The sequence below is a fragment of the Nelumbo lutea genome, chromosome 1 (assembly GCF_056320005.1).
Source record: "Nelumbo lutea isolate HS-2025 chromosome 1, American lotus-T2T, whole genome shotgun sequence".
Taxonomy (NCBI): Eukaryota; Viridiplantae; Streptophyta; class Magnoliopsida; order Proteales; family Nelumbonaceae; genus Nelumbo; species Nelumbo lutea.
In genome coordinates, this window is record NC_142684.1 from 154,263,335 (window position 1) to 154,281,410 (window position 18,076).

The following is an 18,076-nucleotide window of genomic DNA, read 5'->3' on the forward strand; positions in this document are numbered from 1 at the left end:
AATTCCCATGTTCAATGTAGAATTACAAACTTCATCAATGTTTATTATCTTTGTTCAATTTGATCTTGTTTCTCCATTTCATTTATTTATTCTTCTGCAAATACAGCAGCATCTTTCAACTTTACTTTCTTCCACTGATGCGGATGTGGTTGAGGCTAGCTTACAGACATTGGTTGCATTCTTGAAGAAAACAATTGGGAAATGTTCCATACGAGATGCCTCTTTGTGTTCAAAATTGTTTGCTTTTTCTCAAGGTTGGGGTGGCAAGGAGGAAGGCCTTGGGTTAATTGCATGCTCTGTGCAAGATGGGTGTGACACTGCTGCTTTGGAGTTGGGTTCCACTCTCCATTTTGAGTTTTATGCAGTCAACAATTCATTAGAAGAGCTGCCAACTGCAGATGTGCAAGGTTTGAAAGTCATTCATTTGCCTAACGTCAATGCTTATCAAGAGAGTGATCTTGAACTTCTTAATAAGTTAGTAACAGAGTACAAAGTTCCTTCTGGATTAAGGTTTTCACTTTTGACAAGGTTACGATTTGCAAGGGCCTTTAACTCTTTAACCTTGCGACAGCAGTATATATGTATTCGTCTTTATGCCTTTGTAGTTCTTGTTCAGGCAAGCAATGATGCTGATGACTTGGCTGCTTTTTTTAACAATGAGCCAGAGTTTGTCAATGAACTAGTATCACTGCTAATCTATGAAGACGCTGTACCTGAAAAAATTCAGATTCTGGGTATTCTATCATTGGTTGCTGTGTGCCAGGACCGATCTCGTCAGCTAACAGTTCTGACTTCTGTGGCATCTGGTGGGAACCGTGGAATCCTACCCAGTCTCATGCAGAAGGCCATTGATTCTATTTCCAATGATTCATCAAAATGGTCTGTTGTTTTTGCTGAGGCTCTTTTATCTCTTGTTACTGTTTTAGTCTCATCATCTTCAGGTTGTTCAGCTCTGCGGGAATCAGGATTTATACCTACTCTTCTTCCTCTTCTTAAAGATACATATCCCCAGCACTTGCACTTGGTTAGCACAGCAGTTCATGTTTTGGAAGCTTTCATGGACTATAGTAACCCTGCTGCTGCATTGTTCAGAGATTTGGGAGGTTTGGATGATACTATTGCTCGGTTAAAGGTAGAAGTTTCCTATGTAGAGAGGGGTTTGAAAAAGCATGATGAAGATTCTCAATGTGGTAAGAAAGGCAAACAAGTCATCCTTGGTGCTTCTAGTGATTTAGAAAACACACAGCCTCTTTATTCTGAAGCATTGGTTGCTTACCACCGCCGGGTACTTATGAAAGCTTTACTACGTGCCATCTCACTTGGGACATATGCTCCTGGAACCACTACTCGAGTTTATGGTTCAGAGAGTTTGTTGCCACACTGTTTGTGTATCATTTTCAGAAGAGCAAAGGATTTTGGTGGTGGGGTGTTTTCACTTGCAGAAACTGTTATGAGTGATCTTATTCATAAAGATCCAACCTGTTTTCCTGCTTTAGATGCGGCTGGCCTGCCTTCTGCCTTCCTTGATGCTATAATGGGTGGTGTTCTTTGTTCTGCTGAATCTGTAACTTGCATACCTCAGTGCTTAGATGCCTTGTGCCTCAACAACAATGGTCTTCAAGCTGTGAAAGATCGTAATGCGTTGAGGTGTTTTGTGAAGATATTTACTTCCCGAACATATTTACGTGCTCTTAGCGGTGATACACCAGGTTCCTTGTCTACAGGATTGGATGAACTAATGCGCCATGCTTCCTCATTGCGTGGACCTGGTGTGGAGATGTTAATTGAGATATTGAATGTTATTTCCAAGATTGGATCTGGAGTGGAAACTTCTTGCCCATCCAATGATTCACTGTTTTCTTCTACTCCTGTTCCCACGGAGACTGATGGAGAGGAGGGGAATTTGGTATCATCACATGATGGTGATTCATCCAAGATGGAAAGTTTTGAGCAGACAGCTGAACTGTCTTCTGATGGTTCATTGATCAACATTGAGTTGTTTCTTCCTGAATGTGTAAGCAATGTTGCCCGCCTTCTAGAAACAATTCTTCAGAATGCTGAAACATGCCGTATATTTATTGAGAAGAAAGGAATTGAAACTGTTTTGCAGTTATTCACTCTGCCCTTAATGCCTCTTTCAGTGTCAGTTGGTCAGAGTATATCTATTGCTTTTAAAAACTTCTCACCTCAGCATTCCACTTCTCTCTCTCGGGCAGTATGCACATTCTTGAGAGAACATTTGTGGTTAACAAATGAATTATTAACTTCAGTTGGAGGGACTCAGGTTGCTGAGCTGGAAGTTGCAACACAAACAAAGGTCTTAAGATGTCTTTCTACTCTTGAAGGCATTCTCTCACTGTCCAATTTTCTTCTGAAGGGGACCACTACTATGGTATCTGAATTGGGATCTGCAGATGCTGATGTTTTAAAGGATCTTGGGAAGGCTTACAAGGAAATTCTTTGGCATATATCTTCATGTTGTGACGTCAAAGTGGATGAAAAGAGGGATGCTGATCAAGAAAATGGAACCACAGATGCAGCAATTTCTAATGCCGTGGGCAGGGAAAGTGATGATGATTCAAACCATGTTCCAGTGGTAAGATACACGAATCCTGTTTCAGTAAGGGGTGGTTCTCAATCTAACTGGAACGGAGAGCAGGAGTTTCTGTCAGTGGTCCGTTCTAGTGAAGGTTTACATTGTCATGGTCGACATGGATTGACACGTATACGGGGTGGAAGGACGTGTCGACAGATGGAGGGTTCAAACATTGATTCAGAAGGTTCTACAAATGTATCAGATACCTGTGCCCTAGATGCTAAAAAGAAAAGCCCTAATGTTCTTGGTTTGGAAAATCTGAGCAAGCTTGCTTTTGCTATACGTTCTTTCTATGCAACTCTTGTTAAGGGATTTACATCTCCAAGCCGTCGCAGAGCTGAATCTGGGTCACTGAATTCCGCTTCTAAGAGCCTTGCAGCTGCCTTATCCAAAGCATTTTATGAGGCTCTTGGTTTCACAGGTCATTCTACATCTGCTGGGATTGAAACTGCACTGTCAGTGAAGTGTCGGTATTTAGGAAAAGTTGTGGATGATATGGTGGCACTTACTTTTGATAGTAGACGTCGTTTATGCAATACAGCCTTGGTAAACAACTTCTATGTTCATGGGACTTTCAAAGAACTCTTAACCACATTTGAGGCTACAAGTCAGTTGCTTTGGACACTACGATACCCAATTCCTGCATCTGGTGTCGATCCAGAAAAGGCATCTGAAGGGAGCACATTGTCTCATAGCTCGTGGTTGCTTGATACATTACAGAGTTATTGTCGTGTGCTTGAATATTTTGTTAATTCTGCATTGCTTTTGTCTAACTCTGCATCTCAAGCCCAGCTGGTTGTTCAGCCTGCTGCAGCGGGGCTATCCATTGGGTTGTTCCCTGTTCCAAGGGACCCAGAAGTTTTTATCTGTATGCTGCAATCTCAGGTTCTGGATGTAATACTTCCTGTGTGGAACCATCCCATGTTTCCTAATTGCAGTCCAGCTTTCATCACTTCCATGGTTTCACTTGTTACATACATATATTCTGGTGTTGGGGATTTAAAGAAGGGTAGTAATGGTACTGCAGGAACTATAATCCAACGGTTCATGGGTCCTCCTCCTGATGAAGCTACCATTGCTACAATAGTTGAGATGGGTTTTACCAGAGCAAGAGCAGAGGAAGCACTGAGACGGGTGGAAACAAATAGTGTTGAAATGGCTATGGAGTGGTTGTTTAGTCATGCTGAAGATTCTGTGCAGGAAGATGATGAGTTAGCTCGAGCACTCGCATTGTCACTGGGAAATTCATCAGAAACCTCCAAAGAAGATAGTACTGATAAATCACAGGATTTGCTGACAGAAGACAAGGGAATGGAGGCACCTCCAGTAGATGATATTCTTACTGCATCCATGAAGCTGTTTCAAAGCAGTGATTCAATGGCCTTCCCTTTGACGGATTTGCTTGTTGCTCTTTGCAATAGGAATAAAGGAGAAGATCGCCCAAAGGTGGTCTCTTATCTTATTCAACAGTTAAAGCTTTGTCCATCAAATTTTTTGAAAGATAGTGGCTCATTGTGTACTGTATCACATATTTTGGCATTGCTTCTTTCTGAAGATGGTAGCACACGAGAAATTGCTGCAGAGAATGGTATTGTCTCTGCTGCATTAGATATCTTGACAAATTTCGAAGGGGTTCTTGTCCCAAAATGTGTTAGTGCACTACTGCTTATCCTAGATAACATGTTGCTATCTAAACCCAGATTTCCTTCTGATGATACTGATAGAATTCCTTCTGGATCTTTAACACACTCTTCTGGACTGCATATTTCCTTATTAATGCCAACATCAGTTGCAGAGAAGAAATCTGCTACAGATGCCTATATTAAAGAATCTGGCAATGCATTTGAGAAGATCTTAGGCAAGTCCACTGGTTATCTGACTCTTGATGAGTGCTATAGGGCACTATCAGTTACTTGTGAATTTATAAAACAACATGTTCCATCTGTGGTTATGCAAGCTGTTTTGCAGTTATGTGCCCGATTGACCAAAACTCATTCTATAGCTCTGCAATTTCTTGAAAGTGGAGGCTTGACTGCACTTTTTAACCTTCCACGAAGTTGTTTTTTCCCTGGCTATGACACTGTGGCATCTGCTATCATTCGACATCTTCTTGAAGATCCACAAACACTACAAACAGCTATGGAGTTGGAGATACAACAAACTCTGAGTGGCATCCTCAGCCGGCATGCTGGTCGTCTTTCCCCTAGGACATTTTTGACATCCATGGCACCTGTTATAACTAGAGATCCTATAATCTTCATGAGAGCTGCAGCTACAGTTTGTCAATTGGATTCATCAGGTGGGAGGGCTATTGTTGTGTTATCAAAGGAAAAAGAGAAGGAAAAGGACAAGTCAAAAGCATCTGGTGCTGAATTTGGAGTATCTTCCAGTGAATGTGTCAGGATACCTGAAAATAAGCTACATGATGGATCGGCAAGATGTTCTAAGGGCCACAAAAGAGTTCCTGCAAACCTCACTCAAGTAATTGACCAGCTTCTGGAAATAATAATGAGCTACCCACCACCAAATAAACAAAGAGAGTGTATTAGCACTTCAATGCCCATGGAGGTTGATGAACCTGCTAGTAAGGAAAAGGGTAAGTCAAAGGTTGATGAAAGGAAAATGGAGTCTGATAACTTCTCAGAAAGATCTGCTATACTAGCCAAGGTGACTTTTGTACTTAAATTGATGAGTGATATTCTTCTAATGTATGTTCATGCGGTTGGAGTTATTTTGAGACGGGATTTAGAGACTAGTCAAACCCAGGGAGCTAGTCAACTAGATGGACCTGGACATGGTGGGATACTTTATCATGTTTTGCACCATCTTCTTCCATTGCCTTTGGAGGAAACTGCTGAAGAGTGGAGAGATAAGTTGTTCGAGAAGGCCTCATGGTTTTTGGTAGTGCTTTGTGGTCATTCTGGTGAAGGCCGTAGACGAGTGATTGCTGAAATTGTGAGGACCTTGTCTTTATTCTCTAGCTTAGAGAGCAGTTGCTCCAACAACATTTTGTTGCCAAATAAAAAGGTTCTAGCTTTTTCTGACCTGGTAAATTCCATTTTGTCAAAAAATTCATCTTCAAGAAACTTACCTGGTCCTGGTTGTTCACCAGATATAGCAAAAACAATGATAGATGGAGGTATTGTTCAGTCTCTGGCTCGAATTCTTCAAGTGATTGATTTGGATCATCCTGATGCTCCAAAAGTTGTGAACCTTATACTAAAGGTGTTGGAGAGTTTAACAAGGGTTGCTAATGCCAATGAGCAAGTATACAGGTTGGATGGGGCCAACAAGAAAAAGTCTTGTGGTACAAGTGGAAGAACTGAAGCCTGTGAAGATGTAGAGCATGGTCAGAATGGGGGTATAGAAAGAGAGACTAGAAATGTAGCTGAAACTGAACAACAACTGCCTCAGCCTCATTCTAATGAAGGGAATAATGATGCAAATCAAGATCAGTCTACAGAGCAAGATATGAGAACGGGAGCAGATGAAACTATGCCCAATGACCCACCTATGGAACACACAGTAGAGCTTGCTCATGAAGAGATGGAAGAAGGGGGTATTATAAGGAACAGAGGTGGGGTTCAGATGACTTTTCGTGTTGAGCACAGGAATGATGATGATATGGGTGATGAAGATGATGAGGACATGGGGGATGATGGTGAGGATGATGATGAAGATGACGATGAAGATGAGGATATAGCAGAAGAGGGTGCTGCTTTGATGTCTCTGGCTGATACTGATGTGGAGGACCATGATGATAATGGACTTGGAGATGAATACAATGATGATATGATTGATGAAGATGATGATTTCCATGAGAACCGTGTTATAGAAATAAGGTGGAGGGAGGTCTTGGATGGTTTTGATCATTTGCAAGTTCTTGGGCGACCTGGAGCTGGAAGTGGTCTTATTGATATTGCTGCAGAGCCTTTTCAGGGGGTGAATGTGGATGATATATTTGGTATTCGGAGGCCTTTAGGTGTTGAGCGCCGCCATCAAACTGGTAATAGGACTTTCCTTGAACGACCTGGATTAGATGGAAGTGGTTTTCAACACCCACTTCTCCTGAGGCCATCCCAGTCAGGGGATCCAGTTTCTTTGTGGTCCTCGTCTGGGAACTCATCCAGAGATTTTGAAGCTCTATCAACTGGAAGTTTTGATGTTGCTCACTTTTATATGTTTGATGCTCCTGTTCTTCCATCTGAACATGTGCCAGCTACTCTCTTTGGTGACCGCTTTGTTGGTGCTGCACCTCCACCTTTAATTGATTTTTCATTAGGAATGGACCCTTTGCATATGACAGGTCGAAGAGGGCCCGGTGATAGTCAGTGGACTGATGATGGCCAGCCACAAACAGGTGGTCAGGCTTCTGCAATTGCACAGGCAGTTGAGGAATTGTTTATTTCTCAGTTTTGTAGTGTTGCATCCGCAAACAATCCTCCATCTCAGAGGCTGTCAGAGAACTCAGGGCCACAGGAGAAGCAGCAATCAGATGTCCCACCATCAAATGTTGCCAGTCAACTGATCATAACCAGGAATGATGTTGGAAGTGAACAAAATGGAACTCAGAATGAAGAAATTCTTACTGAATCAGCACATCAATGGGAGAATCCCACAAATGAAGTTGATTCTCATCCTTCTGAATCAGTTTTTGGACAAACCAGGGCAGAGCATGATTCTGGAGAAGCAGAGGAAAGTGCAAGGGTTCAGGAATCCATGTCAAGGCAACTGGATGATGATGATGAAGGCACTTCCACTGGGCAATTAGAGGAAAACGGCGAGTTTGTTACCCCACCCACTGAATTACATGGTGTTCCTCAGTGTCAAGGAGGTGTTTCTGTGCTAGAAAATCCTCATGATGTAGAACTTCAGAGTGCTTATTATAATGGACCTTCAGGAACAGATAGCCAGTTGATTAATCCTGTAGTGATGGATTCTGTTTCAGTTCTGCCTGATACAGGTGATGGGCATGCTTCTTCAATTAATGAATTTGCTGATAATGAAACCAATGCTTCACACCCTGAAGTCAGTGAAACTGAGTGCCCCATGCTTGTTTCTGATGGTGGTGCAGATGCTCCATTAGTTGTTCAAAGCACTATAGCTGCTCAAGGTTCTAATCAAGTTGATCTGGCCAATGTTAATAACGAGGCTTCTAGTGCAAACGCCATTGACCCAACTTTCCTAGAGGCTTTACCTGAAGATCTACGTGCAGAAGTTTTAGCTTCCCAACAAGCACAGTCAGTGCAAACTCCAAATTATGTACCATCTACTGAAGAAGGTATAGACCCTGAATTTTTAGCTGCACTTCCTCCAGATATCCAAGCAGAAGTTTTAGCACAACAACGGGCACAAAGGGTTGCGCAGTCTCAGCAAGCAGGACAACCAGTTGACATGGATAATGCTTCAATTATAGCTACTTTCCCTGCGGATTTGCGAGAAGAGGTTCATATTTTGCTCTGTCTCATCCTATCCTCATTAATACCATATTGAATTGAAATAACCTTTTCTTTTTGCTTCTATTTCAGGTTCTTTTGACTTCATCAGAAGCAGTTTTGTCAGCATTGCCTTCTCCATTACTTGCTGAAGCTCAAATGCTCAGGGACAGAGCAATGAGCCATTATCAGGCTCGCAGCCTTTTTGGAAGCAGCCACAGGCTTAATGGTAGGAGGAATGGTCTGGGGTTTGATAGGCAGACAGCAATGGATAGTGGTGTTGGGATTACAATTGGTCGAAGGGCAGTTTCTGCCATTGCAGATAGCTTGAAGGTGAAGGAAATTGAGGGTGCACCTCTTTTGGATGCCAATTCTTTGAAAGCATTGATTCGGCTCTTAAGGTTAGCACAGGTATGTGCTATTTAACTACTTGGGGTTTTTCTTGTGGTTTTTGGAATTTCCTTTTAATTTATTTTCTTTCTTTCTGGTGGGATAAAGTATCTGTATTGATGCCAGGTGGGCCAAATTTTAGATGAATTATCAATTCACTTCCAAGTACTACACTAAATTATCCTAGTATAAGATCTATGTTCTGAAAGTGTATCAATTATGTTTTCTTTAAACAGATCAGTAAAATATGCTAGCATTAAATATGTATTTCCATATATGCATACAAAACAGAAAGGGTTATTAAAAGGAAAAATGAACAATCTGAACCATGTAGTAACATGTAAAGTTATTTGAAATAAATAAATAGGATAAATGAATGAAAATTGAAATAAGTAGTAACTTAAAATTTACTATATGACATATGGGGGGAAGGCTTCATGGTGTCTCTATCCTTTGTTTACAGATTATGTCATGATTCAGTTCTGGATTTCTGAATTAAAATATTTGAAAATTTGCTGACCTTTTTGTTTATGTTGGAAGCCCCTCGGAAAAGGCCTACTCCAGAGACTCTTGTTGAACTTATGTGCACACACTGTTACACGAGGGCTGCTACTTCAGCTTTTGCTTGATATGGTTAGGCCTGAGGCTGAAGGTTCTGTTGGTGGATTTTCCACTGTTACATCTCAAAGACTTTATGGCTGTCAATGGAATGTTGTGTATGGTCGGCCACAGTTGTTGAATGGTACTCCTTTTTGATGTCTTCATTTTTTTTTTAAATGTATTAGTTTAAGTGACTATGTTCTTATTGGGAGTTTTGTTGTTTTTATGCAGGACTTCCACCTTTGGTGTCGCGTCGAGTTCTCGAGATTTTGACATATCTAGCTGCTAATCATTCTTCTGTCGCAAATATCTTGTTTTACTTTGATCCCTCATTGATCCCTGAATCTCCAAGCACAACACTTCCAGAAGTCAAGAAGGAGAAAGGCAAGGAGAAAACTGTAGAAGGACTTGCTTTGTCAAACCCATTGGATGCCTCTCAGAAGGATATACCTCTAATATTATTCCTGAAGCTTTTGAATCAACCTCTATTTTTACGTAGTAGTGCTCATCTTGAGCAGGTATTAATACTCTCCTGGCAGAAATGATTTTTTCAATGTTATTCAGTCTCATAGATTTTGGTATATGATGGTTCTAATTCCTCTTGTCAGGTCATTGGTGTGCTCCATGTAGTTGTATATACTGCAGCATCAAAGGTAGAGTGTCGGCCACATTCTGAACAGGTTTCAGCCAATTCTCAAAGTCCACATCCCAATGAAACTTCAGGCGATGTTCAGATAGATCCTCCTATATCAGAAACAATCCCCAATAAAAAATTAGATAAAGGTGGGGTTGAGGTAACTGCTTTGGATGAGAAGAGAAGTGTTGGTCCATATGATGTCTTCTTGCAGCTTCCAGAGTCTGATTTGCGTAACTTATGCAGCCTTCTTGCTCATGAGGGGTAATTCTTTTGTGGACTGATATCTAATCCAGTTATCTGTCAATAGTTTGGTTTGTTAAATATAACATTCTAAAATTTTCATGTTGCCTTTTACAATTTCAGTAGAGCATCTACAAGTAAATTTTCTATGCATCAGTTGTTCTTTAGTCTTCTTTATTACCCATTTATGCTATAATGTCAGAATAATTAATTTGAACTATTAACTGATTAGGCTGTCAGACAAGGTCTATCTGCTTGCGGCTGAGGTACTGAAGAAGTTAGCATTTGTTGCTGTTCCTCATCGGAAATTCTTTACTTCAGAGTTAGCTTGTTTAGCTCATCGCTTGAGTAGTTCAGCAGTGGATGAACTTGTTACACTGAAGAATACACACATGCTGGGTTTGAGTGTTGGGTCTATGGCTGGAGCTGCAATCTTACGTGTATTACAGGCACTGAGCACACTCACTTCACCCATAGACGATATGAGGAAGAGCCACGAGAATGACGAGGAACAGGAAGAGCACACCATCATGTGGAAGTTAAATGATGCACTTGAGCCATTGTGGCAAGAACTGAGTGACTGTATAAGCATGACTGAGACAAAACTTGGGCAAAGTTTGGCCTTCTCTTTACCAATGTCAAATTTAAATGCTGGGGACTATATTGCAGGTGTTTCTTCTCTTTCTCCGCCTGTGCCTCCTGGAACCCAGAGGCTGTTGCCCTTTATTGAGGCTTTCTTTGTTTTGTGTGAGAAGTTACAAGAAAATAATTCCATTGTGCAACAAGACCATGTTAATGTTACTGCAAGAGAAGTCAAGGAGCATGCAGGTACTTCAATGGGAACACCTGCGAAAGGTGCTGGGAGTTTGCAGAGGAGGCCTGATGGAACCTTGACATTTCTCCGATTCACTGAGAAGCATCGTCGCCTTTTGAATGCATTTATCAGACAAAATCCAGGGTTGCTAGAGAAATCACTTTGTATAATGCTGAAGGCACCAAGGTTGATTGATTTTGACAACAAAAGAGCATATTTCCGCTCAAGAATCAGGCAACAACATGAGCAACACCCTTCTGTGCCTCTGCGCATAAGTGTTCGCCGAGCATATGTCTTAGAGGACTCATATAATCAGTTGCGGATGCGTTCGAGTCAAGACCTGAAGGGGCGCTTAACTGTGCAGTTCCAAGGTGAAGAGGGGATTGATGCTGGTGGTCTGACAAGAGAATGGTACCAGTTGCTGTCTAGGGTCATTTTTGACAAAGGAGCTCTGCTTTTCACTACTGTGGGAAACAATGCAACATTTCAGCCCAATCCAAATTCTGTCTACCAAACTGAGCATCTTTCCTATTTCAAATTTGTGGGCCGTGTGGTAACTCTACCTGGAAACATTCTCCTTTTCAAACTAGTTTTTTTTTGTATTGCAGGCTGCGTTATCTTATGATGTTGGTCCTCTTACAGGTTGCTAAGGCACTCTTTGATGGCCAACTTATGGATGTCTACTTCACTCGGTCCTTCTATAAGCACATTCTTGGTGTGAAGGTGACCTACCATGATATAGAGGCTGTTGATCCTGATTACTACAAAAATTTGAAGTGGATGCTTGAGGTTAGTGGATTCAATAGCATTACATGGTTTTTATGATTCTCTACAAAGCCACGGCAATTAATGTTGTGCTTAGATGGAAATGGAGTAATAACTATTTATTTATATTTCAAATCAGAATGACGTGAGTGACATACCTGACCTGACATTTAGCATGGATGCGGATGAAGAGAAGCATATACTTTATGAAAAAACTGAGGTAAAGGAGGTTGCTGAAATATTTGTTGCCCAAGCAATTTTAATCTTCAAAATTTATGCACATTTCAGCTCACATGAATTTATAAGACCTTTTGGAGCTTATTGCCTACATCTGACCATATATCAAGTCTAATTGCACTCAGATTACATTTGCAAACTTTCAACTGATTGTGTAGACTTTTCTATTTCTACTTATGCTTTATAACTTCCTATTTTCTGCAAGGTCACCGATTATGAGCTTATACCTGGAGGAAGGAATATCAGAGTCACAGAAGAAACAAAGCATGAATATGTGGACCTAGTGGCTGAGCACATCCTAACAAATGCCATCCGTCCTCAAATAAATTCATTCCTGGAAGGTTTCAATGAATTAATTCCACGGGAACTTATTTCATTATTTAATGGCAAAGAACTTGAACTACTAATCAGTGGGCTTCCAGAAATTGATTGTGAGTTGGGCTGCCCTTTAAGATATTCAATTTTTAATTGATGATTTAGCTCCTTTTATGGATAATATATACCATGTACTGGTAAATTTTTGATAACATGCTTTATCTTCGCAGTGGATGATCTGAAAGCCAATACGGAGTATACTGGTTATACAACTGCATCTAGTGTTGTTCAATGGTTCTGGGAGGTTGTTAAAACATTCAACAAGGAAGACATGGCAAGGTTTCTGCAGTTTGTCACTGGAACATCAAAGGTAAATGGAATAGTTTGCTGTTCTCCTAAGTTGTTTACTTCTTAATTTATTTTGTAAATTTGATGTTTCTTGAGATTAATTATGAAAGCATTTATAACTTGCGAAGAATAGAATCCTTGTTTTTTTGATCATTCAGAAACGATTAAATCTTGTAGTTGGTCAAATGGATATCTTTGGAAATTGGCATAGTAAATTGCTAATAATTGTAAATCTTTGCAGATCATGCATCATTGACCATAGTATCCATACTATATGTTAGAATCATTATTGTAATGGGTGTATGAGTAGCATTGGGTATTCTGGCCATTATGATATAAGTGGGGTTATATTGGTCTGTCCTCACTTAGTTACTTAAGTAGGGGCTTTTTTATAATTTATCATTTTATCGAATTAGATATAAGTGGCTTGTGCCTGTAATAGAGTCTTGTATAGGGACCACTCACAAACAGGATAGAACTCCCTTCTTCTTTCTCTTCAAGTTGGGATCTCTCTCTTTCTCGCTCTTCTAAGCTCTGAACCACTGTTACAAGGTATCAGAGTAATAGAAGCCTCTTGAACCACCATTTTTTTTTTCTTTTCATCTCTTTCTTTTCTATTCTCTTAGTTCTGCTTGCTCAATTCTAACTAGAGACCAGACCTGAGAATTCCATTGCTGCTGTAGTGATGTTCACTCTGAGTGATCAGGTCATTGTGTTTGTGTTCGTGTGAAGACCCTCTGTGGATATTCAACAAGGGCTATGGTGTGCAAGTGATGCAGGTCTCAAATATAGTAGATATGTTTAGTGTGACTGGTTTGTGGTGTGACAGCAGTGGGTGATGTCTCTATTTGCCATACTAGCATGTGATTTCTATGTGTGGTGTTGGTATCTGTGAGTTACCTGTTAGTGAGATCCATGGCTGGATCCCCAGTAGGAATGCAGCTTTGGCATGTAAATACAGGCCATGTTTTGTATTTATGTGACAGTCTGTACCTACACACTTGAAGGTGCATACCTATTGGGGTTTCCAACAATGGATCTCGCTAATGGATAATCAGCAGATCTGGAGTGCTATGTGTGGTGATTCCTAAGGCTATCTAATGATGCAACAGCTGTGTTTATTAGTTTGGTGGCATAGGTTTTTTGATTAGTAACAATACAAATTTAATTAAAATTATTTGTTTTGGTAGTAAATAAAGAAGAAAGTTCATTAAGATAACAAAATAGAACTACATCCAAATAGGTGATAAGCAATCACAAAAAAAAGTGAAGTACAAACAATTAAAATTACGAAAAAAAGGGAGTTACATAAGTGAATAGTCTCGGCTGGGCACAGTGTCAGTGCAATACATAATGAGAAACTTCTACAACAGCAGATCCCAAAACATATTTTCTTTTGTTGCCCCCTGTTTTGCCAATCCATCAGCTATGCTGTTTGCCACTCTAGGAACCCAACTTAAGCTAGTATTCAACTGTCCCAAGTACTTCTTATTTCCCTTACTAAATGTCTATAGTGCCATGATTCCTCTTGATTGCCGTTTAACCAATTTGTGATAACCTTCAAATCACCTTCAATGATGACACTTGAACGGTTAAGAGATTTAAACTTTTTTAAGTCCATTAGCACCATCAAGGGTTCTGCTCTTGTGAAGTCACCATACCAATTGGTCCTGAAAATAGGGGATTTATATCTCCTGCACTATTCTTGATCACTCCCCTAACTCCTGAAGGCCCTGGTTTGCCTAGATGCAGCCATCAAAGTTCAGCTTGTAAAAAGGGAGAGGTGGAGTCTCCAGGGCAAACAGCACTGGGTTTATTTTTTCCAGTAGAAGACTCAGTCACTAATTGCCACCTCCTACAAATATCATCAAAGGAGATAGGAGCAAATAAATATGATGTTTTGACCCAATGAGCTACCTTTATCAAAATACTATCAATGATCTCTGCAACACCTCTTTCCTTCTCCTTGAAGAGCCCTAAAATTTCTTTTCCCCCACACACCGCAAATTTTCCACTGAGGAATGGCCATGGGGTGGGGCACCCACTCCCCATCGGGGATGGGGAATCCCTGAATTTTCCCTGCCCCGAGGTGACCACCTAAAAATTAATCTAATTTATGAACATTTTACAAATAGGATTATGGGAATTTGGGGGTATTTTAGGAATTGAATTATGACAATTTGGGGGTACTTTATAAATGGAATTATGGGATCCTAGGATTTTAAGAATTTAAGAAAAACTTAGAGACATTTCAAAAATCAATATTAAATCTAGGGATATTTTACTAATTTACCATTGGGTTTGGAAAATTATATGCAAACATTGTCCCTGGTTCGGGGCAAAAATATTTTCCCCATCCTCGCCCCGTTTGGGGTAGGGCAGAGCGGGGCCCCGGTTTTACGTTGAAAATTGCCATCTTTATTGCTGTTGATGGTATAGTTTCAACCTTGCAACTGGTTTTTAGGTGTGGTCAAACTGTTATATGGTACTCTTTTACTTTTTGAGTGACTTATTTTCAAATTACAACTTGGGTTATCAACATTATTGAAATTCAAACATTGCTACTTTTACTGCTTGTAAGTATTCAACTTCTTGAAAGAAGCAGTGCTGATGTACAATATAAGGCTATGGACTTGTTGTTTGATATCAGTTTTCCCACTGCAGAACTTGTGAGATTATTTTTCAAAAACCAAGCAGCCATAGACATTGTATCCCACCTAATATTCCATAAGAAAGCCAAGCATGTTGAGATTGATCGTCACTTTGTGAGGGAAAAGGTTCTTAATGAAGACATTTCTATACTATAGGTGAAAACTGAAGATCAACTCTTTGGCTTGTTTACTAAGAATTTAAGGATTAGACCATTTAGCTTGGTACATAGCTTCTACAAGATCATTGCCAAGGTACTATCTCGAAGGACTAGAGCTGTTCTCCCTCTCATTATCTCACAAAGTCAAGGGGCTTTTGTTAGGGAAAGGCAAATAATTGATCAGATTCTGATTGGTAATGAAAGACTTGAGGAATTGAAGAGAAGTGGAAAGGAAGGGTTTGTTTGTAAATTAGGTTTGGAGAAGGCTTATGATCTAGTGGATTGGGGTTTCTTGAAGGATGTTATGGTGAGCTTTGGTTTTGGTGATAGGTGGTGTAGATGGATCTTGGGATGTGTTAAGACTTGTCATTACTCAATTCTGATTAATGGGACAGTAGATCATTTTCCAACTATTAGGGGAATTAGGCAAGGGGACCCACTTTCCCCCTTCCTGTTCACGCTGATTGCTGAGGTGTTTGGGAGACTTATAGAGAGGGCAGATTCAAGAAATTTAATAAGGGGATGGAGAGTGGGAAGAGATCAGGTTTCAGTTACTCACCTATAGTTTGCCGATGATACCATTTTATTTGGTGAAAAGGGTGAAATTAGCCGTGTGTGGAACTTAAGTTTGGTGGTGCAAACTTTTGAAAGAATGTCCAATTTGAAGATTAACTTGGAGAAGAGTTGTTTGGTGGGAGTGAATATGGAGGAAAGGGAGATTTAAAAAAGTGTAGAAATTTTGGGATGTATTGTTTCCCAATTGCCGATGACCTATTTGGATTTACTTTTAGGGGATAATCCAAAAAGAGGTAGGCTTTGGTATCCTGTGGTAGAGAGGATTGCTAAGAGGTTGGCGTGGTGGAAGAGCAATTATCTGTCCCTTGGAGGAAGAATTACATTAATCAAATCTACTTTGGCAACCTACCAGCTTACTACTTGTCAGTGTTTAGAATTCCCATTGGGGTGGGCAAAACTATAGAGAAGTTGACGAGGGATTTTTTTTGTGGGAACCAGGGAAGGAAAAGAAGGATCACAAAGTAAGATGGGAGCTGGTGTGTAGGAGTAAGAAATATGGTGGTTTATGACTAGGGAACATACAAAAAAGGAATACAGCTCTTCTAGGGAAATGGTTGTGGAGATTGCCGATGGAGAGGGACAAGTTGTGGGCGAAGGTAATAGTTAGTATTGATGGTCTTGTGGCGGGACTCTGGAAATTTGGTTAGGGCTACAAGGGCTTCACCTTGGAAGTCCATCTATGATGTTCTACCCCTCTTTTTACCACACATCAGGTATAGTCCGGGAGATGGAAATCACGTGAAATTTTGGAAGCATGTTTGGGTGGGCAGTGAATCACTAAGAACAGAATTCCCTTCAATGTATACCATTTCCAACTATAGAGAGGAACCTACTCTTGCTTTTTGGCCTTGTCTAATTCAAATGGAGAGTGCAATTGGGATTTGAGGTTAAGAAGAGGGCTACATGGTTATGAAATGAACACTGTCATTGACCTCCTGCAGAACTTGAAAAAGGGGTGTTTTTGGAAGGTAGTAAGAGGGATAGGAGAATCTAGACTCCGTCGCCCTTAGGTACCTCCTCTTGTGATTCCATCCTTCCAGCCTGTTAGAGCTAGCCGAATAAGGGTAGATTAGTCATTTTATTTCTGTTAAGTTATGTGCTTATGTGGCAGTTTTAATAGAGACTTCCTGTTCCATACTTAAGTGGGGGCAGTTTAGTCTTAATACAACTAATTAGATGCTAATCTAAAATTTGGTCGACTGATAGGGTTTAGCTATCAGATTCGACTGTTCTTCTTCCTTCTTCTTCTTCCTTCTCCCTTCTCTGTACTGGTTCGAACTACCTAAGCACAGCTGTCAAACATGGTATCAGAGCCATAAACGAAGGAGAAGGCTTGGACTTCAAGTTCTTCCTCCCTCTTCTTTTTTCTTCTTCTCTGGGCTGCGAATCTGAGGTACACAATCTGAAAGCTGCTGCATCTGTTATTTATTTTTTTTTAGGACTGCCGCAATCCCTATTACAAGTATTAGGAAGGTGCGGCAGCCCTAGGATATCGGCCTAATACTGCTGTCACCATGTGTGACAGCCCTAGTCGTGTGTTGGTGCTTGTGGTGTTTACCCTCTACTGAACCATTTCAAGAGGGTTTGTGTGTGGTTGTTCGAGTGGTTACATTGCTGTCATGGTGACTACTATTTCTGGATTGTTAGTGGTGGTGTGAAAAGAATTTTTGTGTGGTGCTTGAGTGTTGTGTTGTTGTAATGCTGCCTAATATTTCTGGGGTGTCAGTAGTGGTGTGAACATAATTTTTTTTTTTTTTTTGTGCTGAAAGAAGTGGCCGAATACCTCAGCCTAGTAGCCTTCATCAATGTTCTAATCTGGATGGTAGCCGAATCTAGTTCTTAACCTGAATGTTACTCTACATCAAGTGTTGATTGTGACTAGAAGTGAGATTGTTATCAATGTGCTGTAGTGTTGCCTTGACAACAGTATTTGGTTGGTGACTGAGAGTTCAGCATTAGAGATACAAGTGGGGGGACATAATGGCAGCAATGGGAGATTGTTCTAGTGATCAGAAACCGAGTGTGATGATCCCCTTCGACTAATTGGGTGTGCAGATGACTTCTATTAAACTTAATGGTGAGAATTATGTGCCATGGGCCAAGTCAGTGGAAGTTTTCCTCAAGGCAAAGAGGAAAGTGAAACACATGAAGGAAGATAAGCCATCAGCTGACTCTCCAGGGTTTGAGGACTGGAAACAGGAAGATGCCTAAATTATGACATGGTTATGGAATAGTATGGAACCCAAAATAAGTGCCAACTTTATGTTCTTAGACACAGCTAAGGACATATGAGAACATGCCAAGAAGCTTTATT

General features: G+C 40.5%; 1 protein-coding gene across 5 annotated transcripts in view; it reads left to right on the forward strand.

Moving 5' to 3' along the window:
- LOC148878521 (E3 ubiquitin-protein ligase UPL1-like) overlaps nucleotides 1-18,076 on the forward strand; it is a 46,434-nt gene that overhangs the window by 15,702 nt on the left and 12,656 nt on the right. For 3 of the 5 annotated variants that reach the window (XM_088955906.1, XM_088955909.1, XM_088955911.1), the window contains exons 4-13: nucleotides 107-8,041; nucleotides 8,125-8,442; nucleotides 8,962-9,163; nucleotides 9,253-9,539; nucleotides 9,630-9,919; nucleotides 10,131-11,265; nucleotides 11,355-11,501; nucleotides 11,617-11,697; nucleotides 11,920-12,145; nucleotides 12,260-12,399. In XM_088955906.1, coding sequence (XP_088812032.1) covers nucleotides 107-8,041; nucleotides 8,125-8,442; nucleotides 8,962-9,163; nucleotides 9,253-9,539; nucleotides 9,630-9,919; nucleotides 10,131-11,265; nucleotides 11,355-11,501; nucleotides 11,617-11,697; nucleotides 11,920-12,145; nucleotides 12,260-12,399 — 10,761 coding nt within the window. The remainder of the gene's footprint in view (nucleotides 1-106; nucleotides 8,042-8,124; nucleotides 8,443-8,961; nucleotides 9,164-9,252; nucleotides 9,540-9,629; nucleotides 9,920-10,130; nucleotides 11,266-11,354; nucleotides 11,502-11,616; nucleotides 11,698-11,919; nucleotides 12,146-12,259; nucleotides 12,400-18,076) is intronic. The other 2 variants (XM_088955920.1, XM_088955915.1) reach the window with 2 other exon arrangements.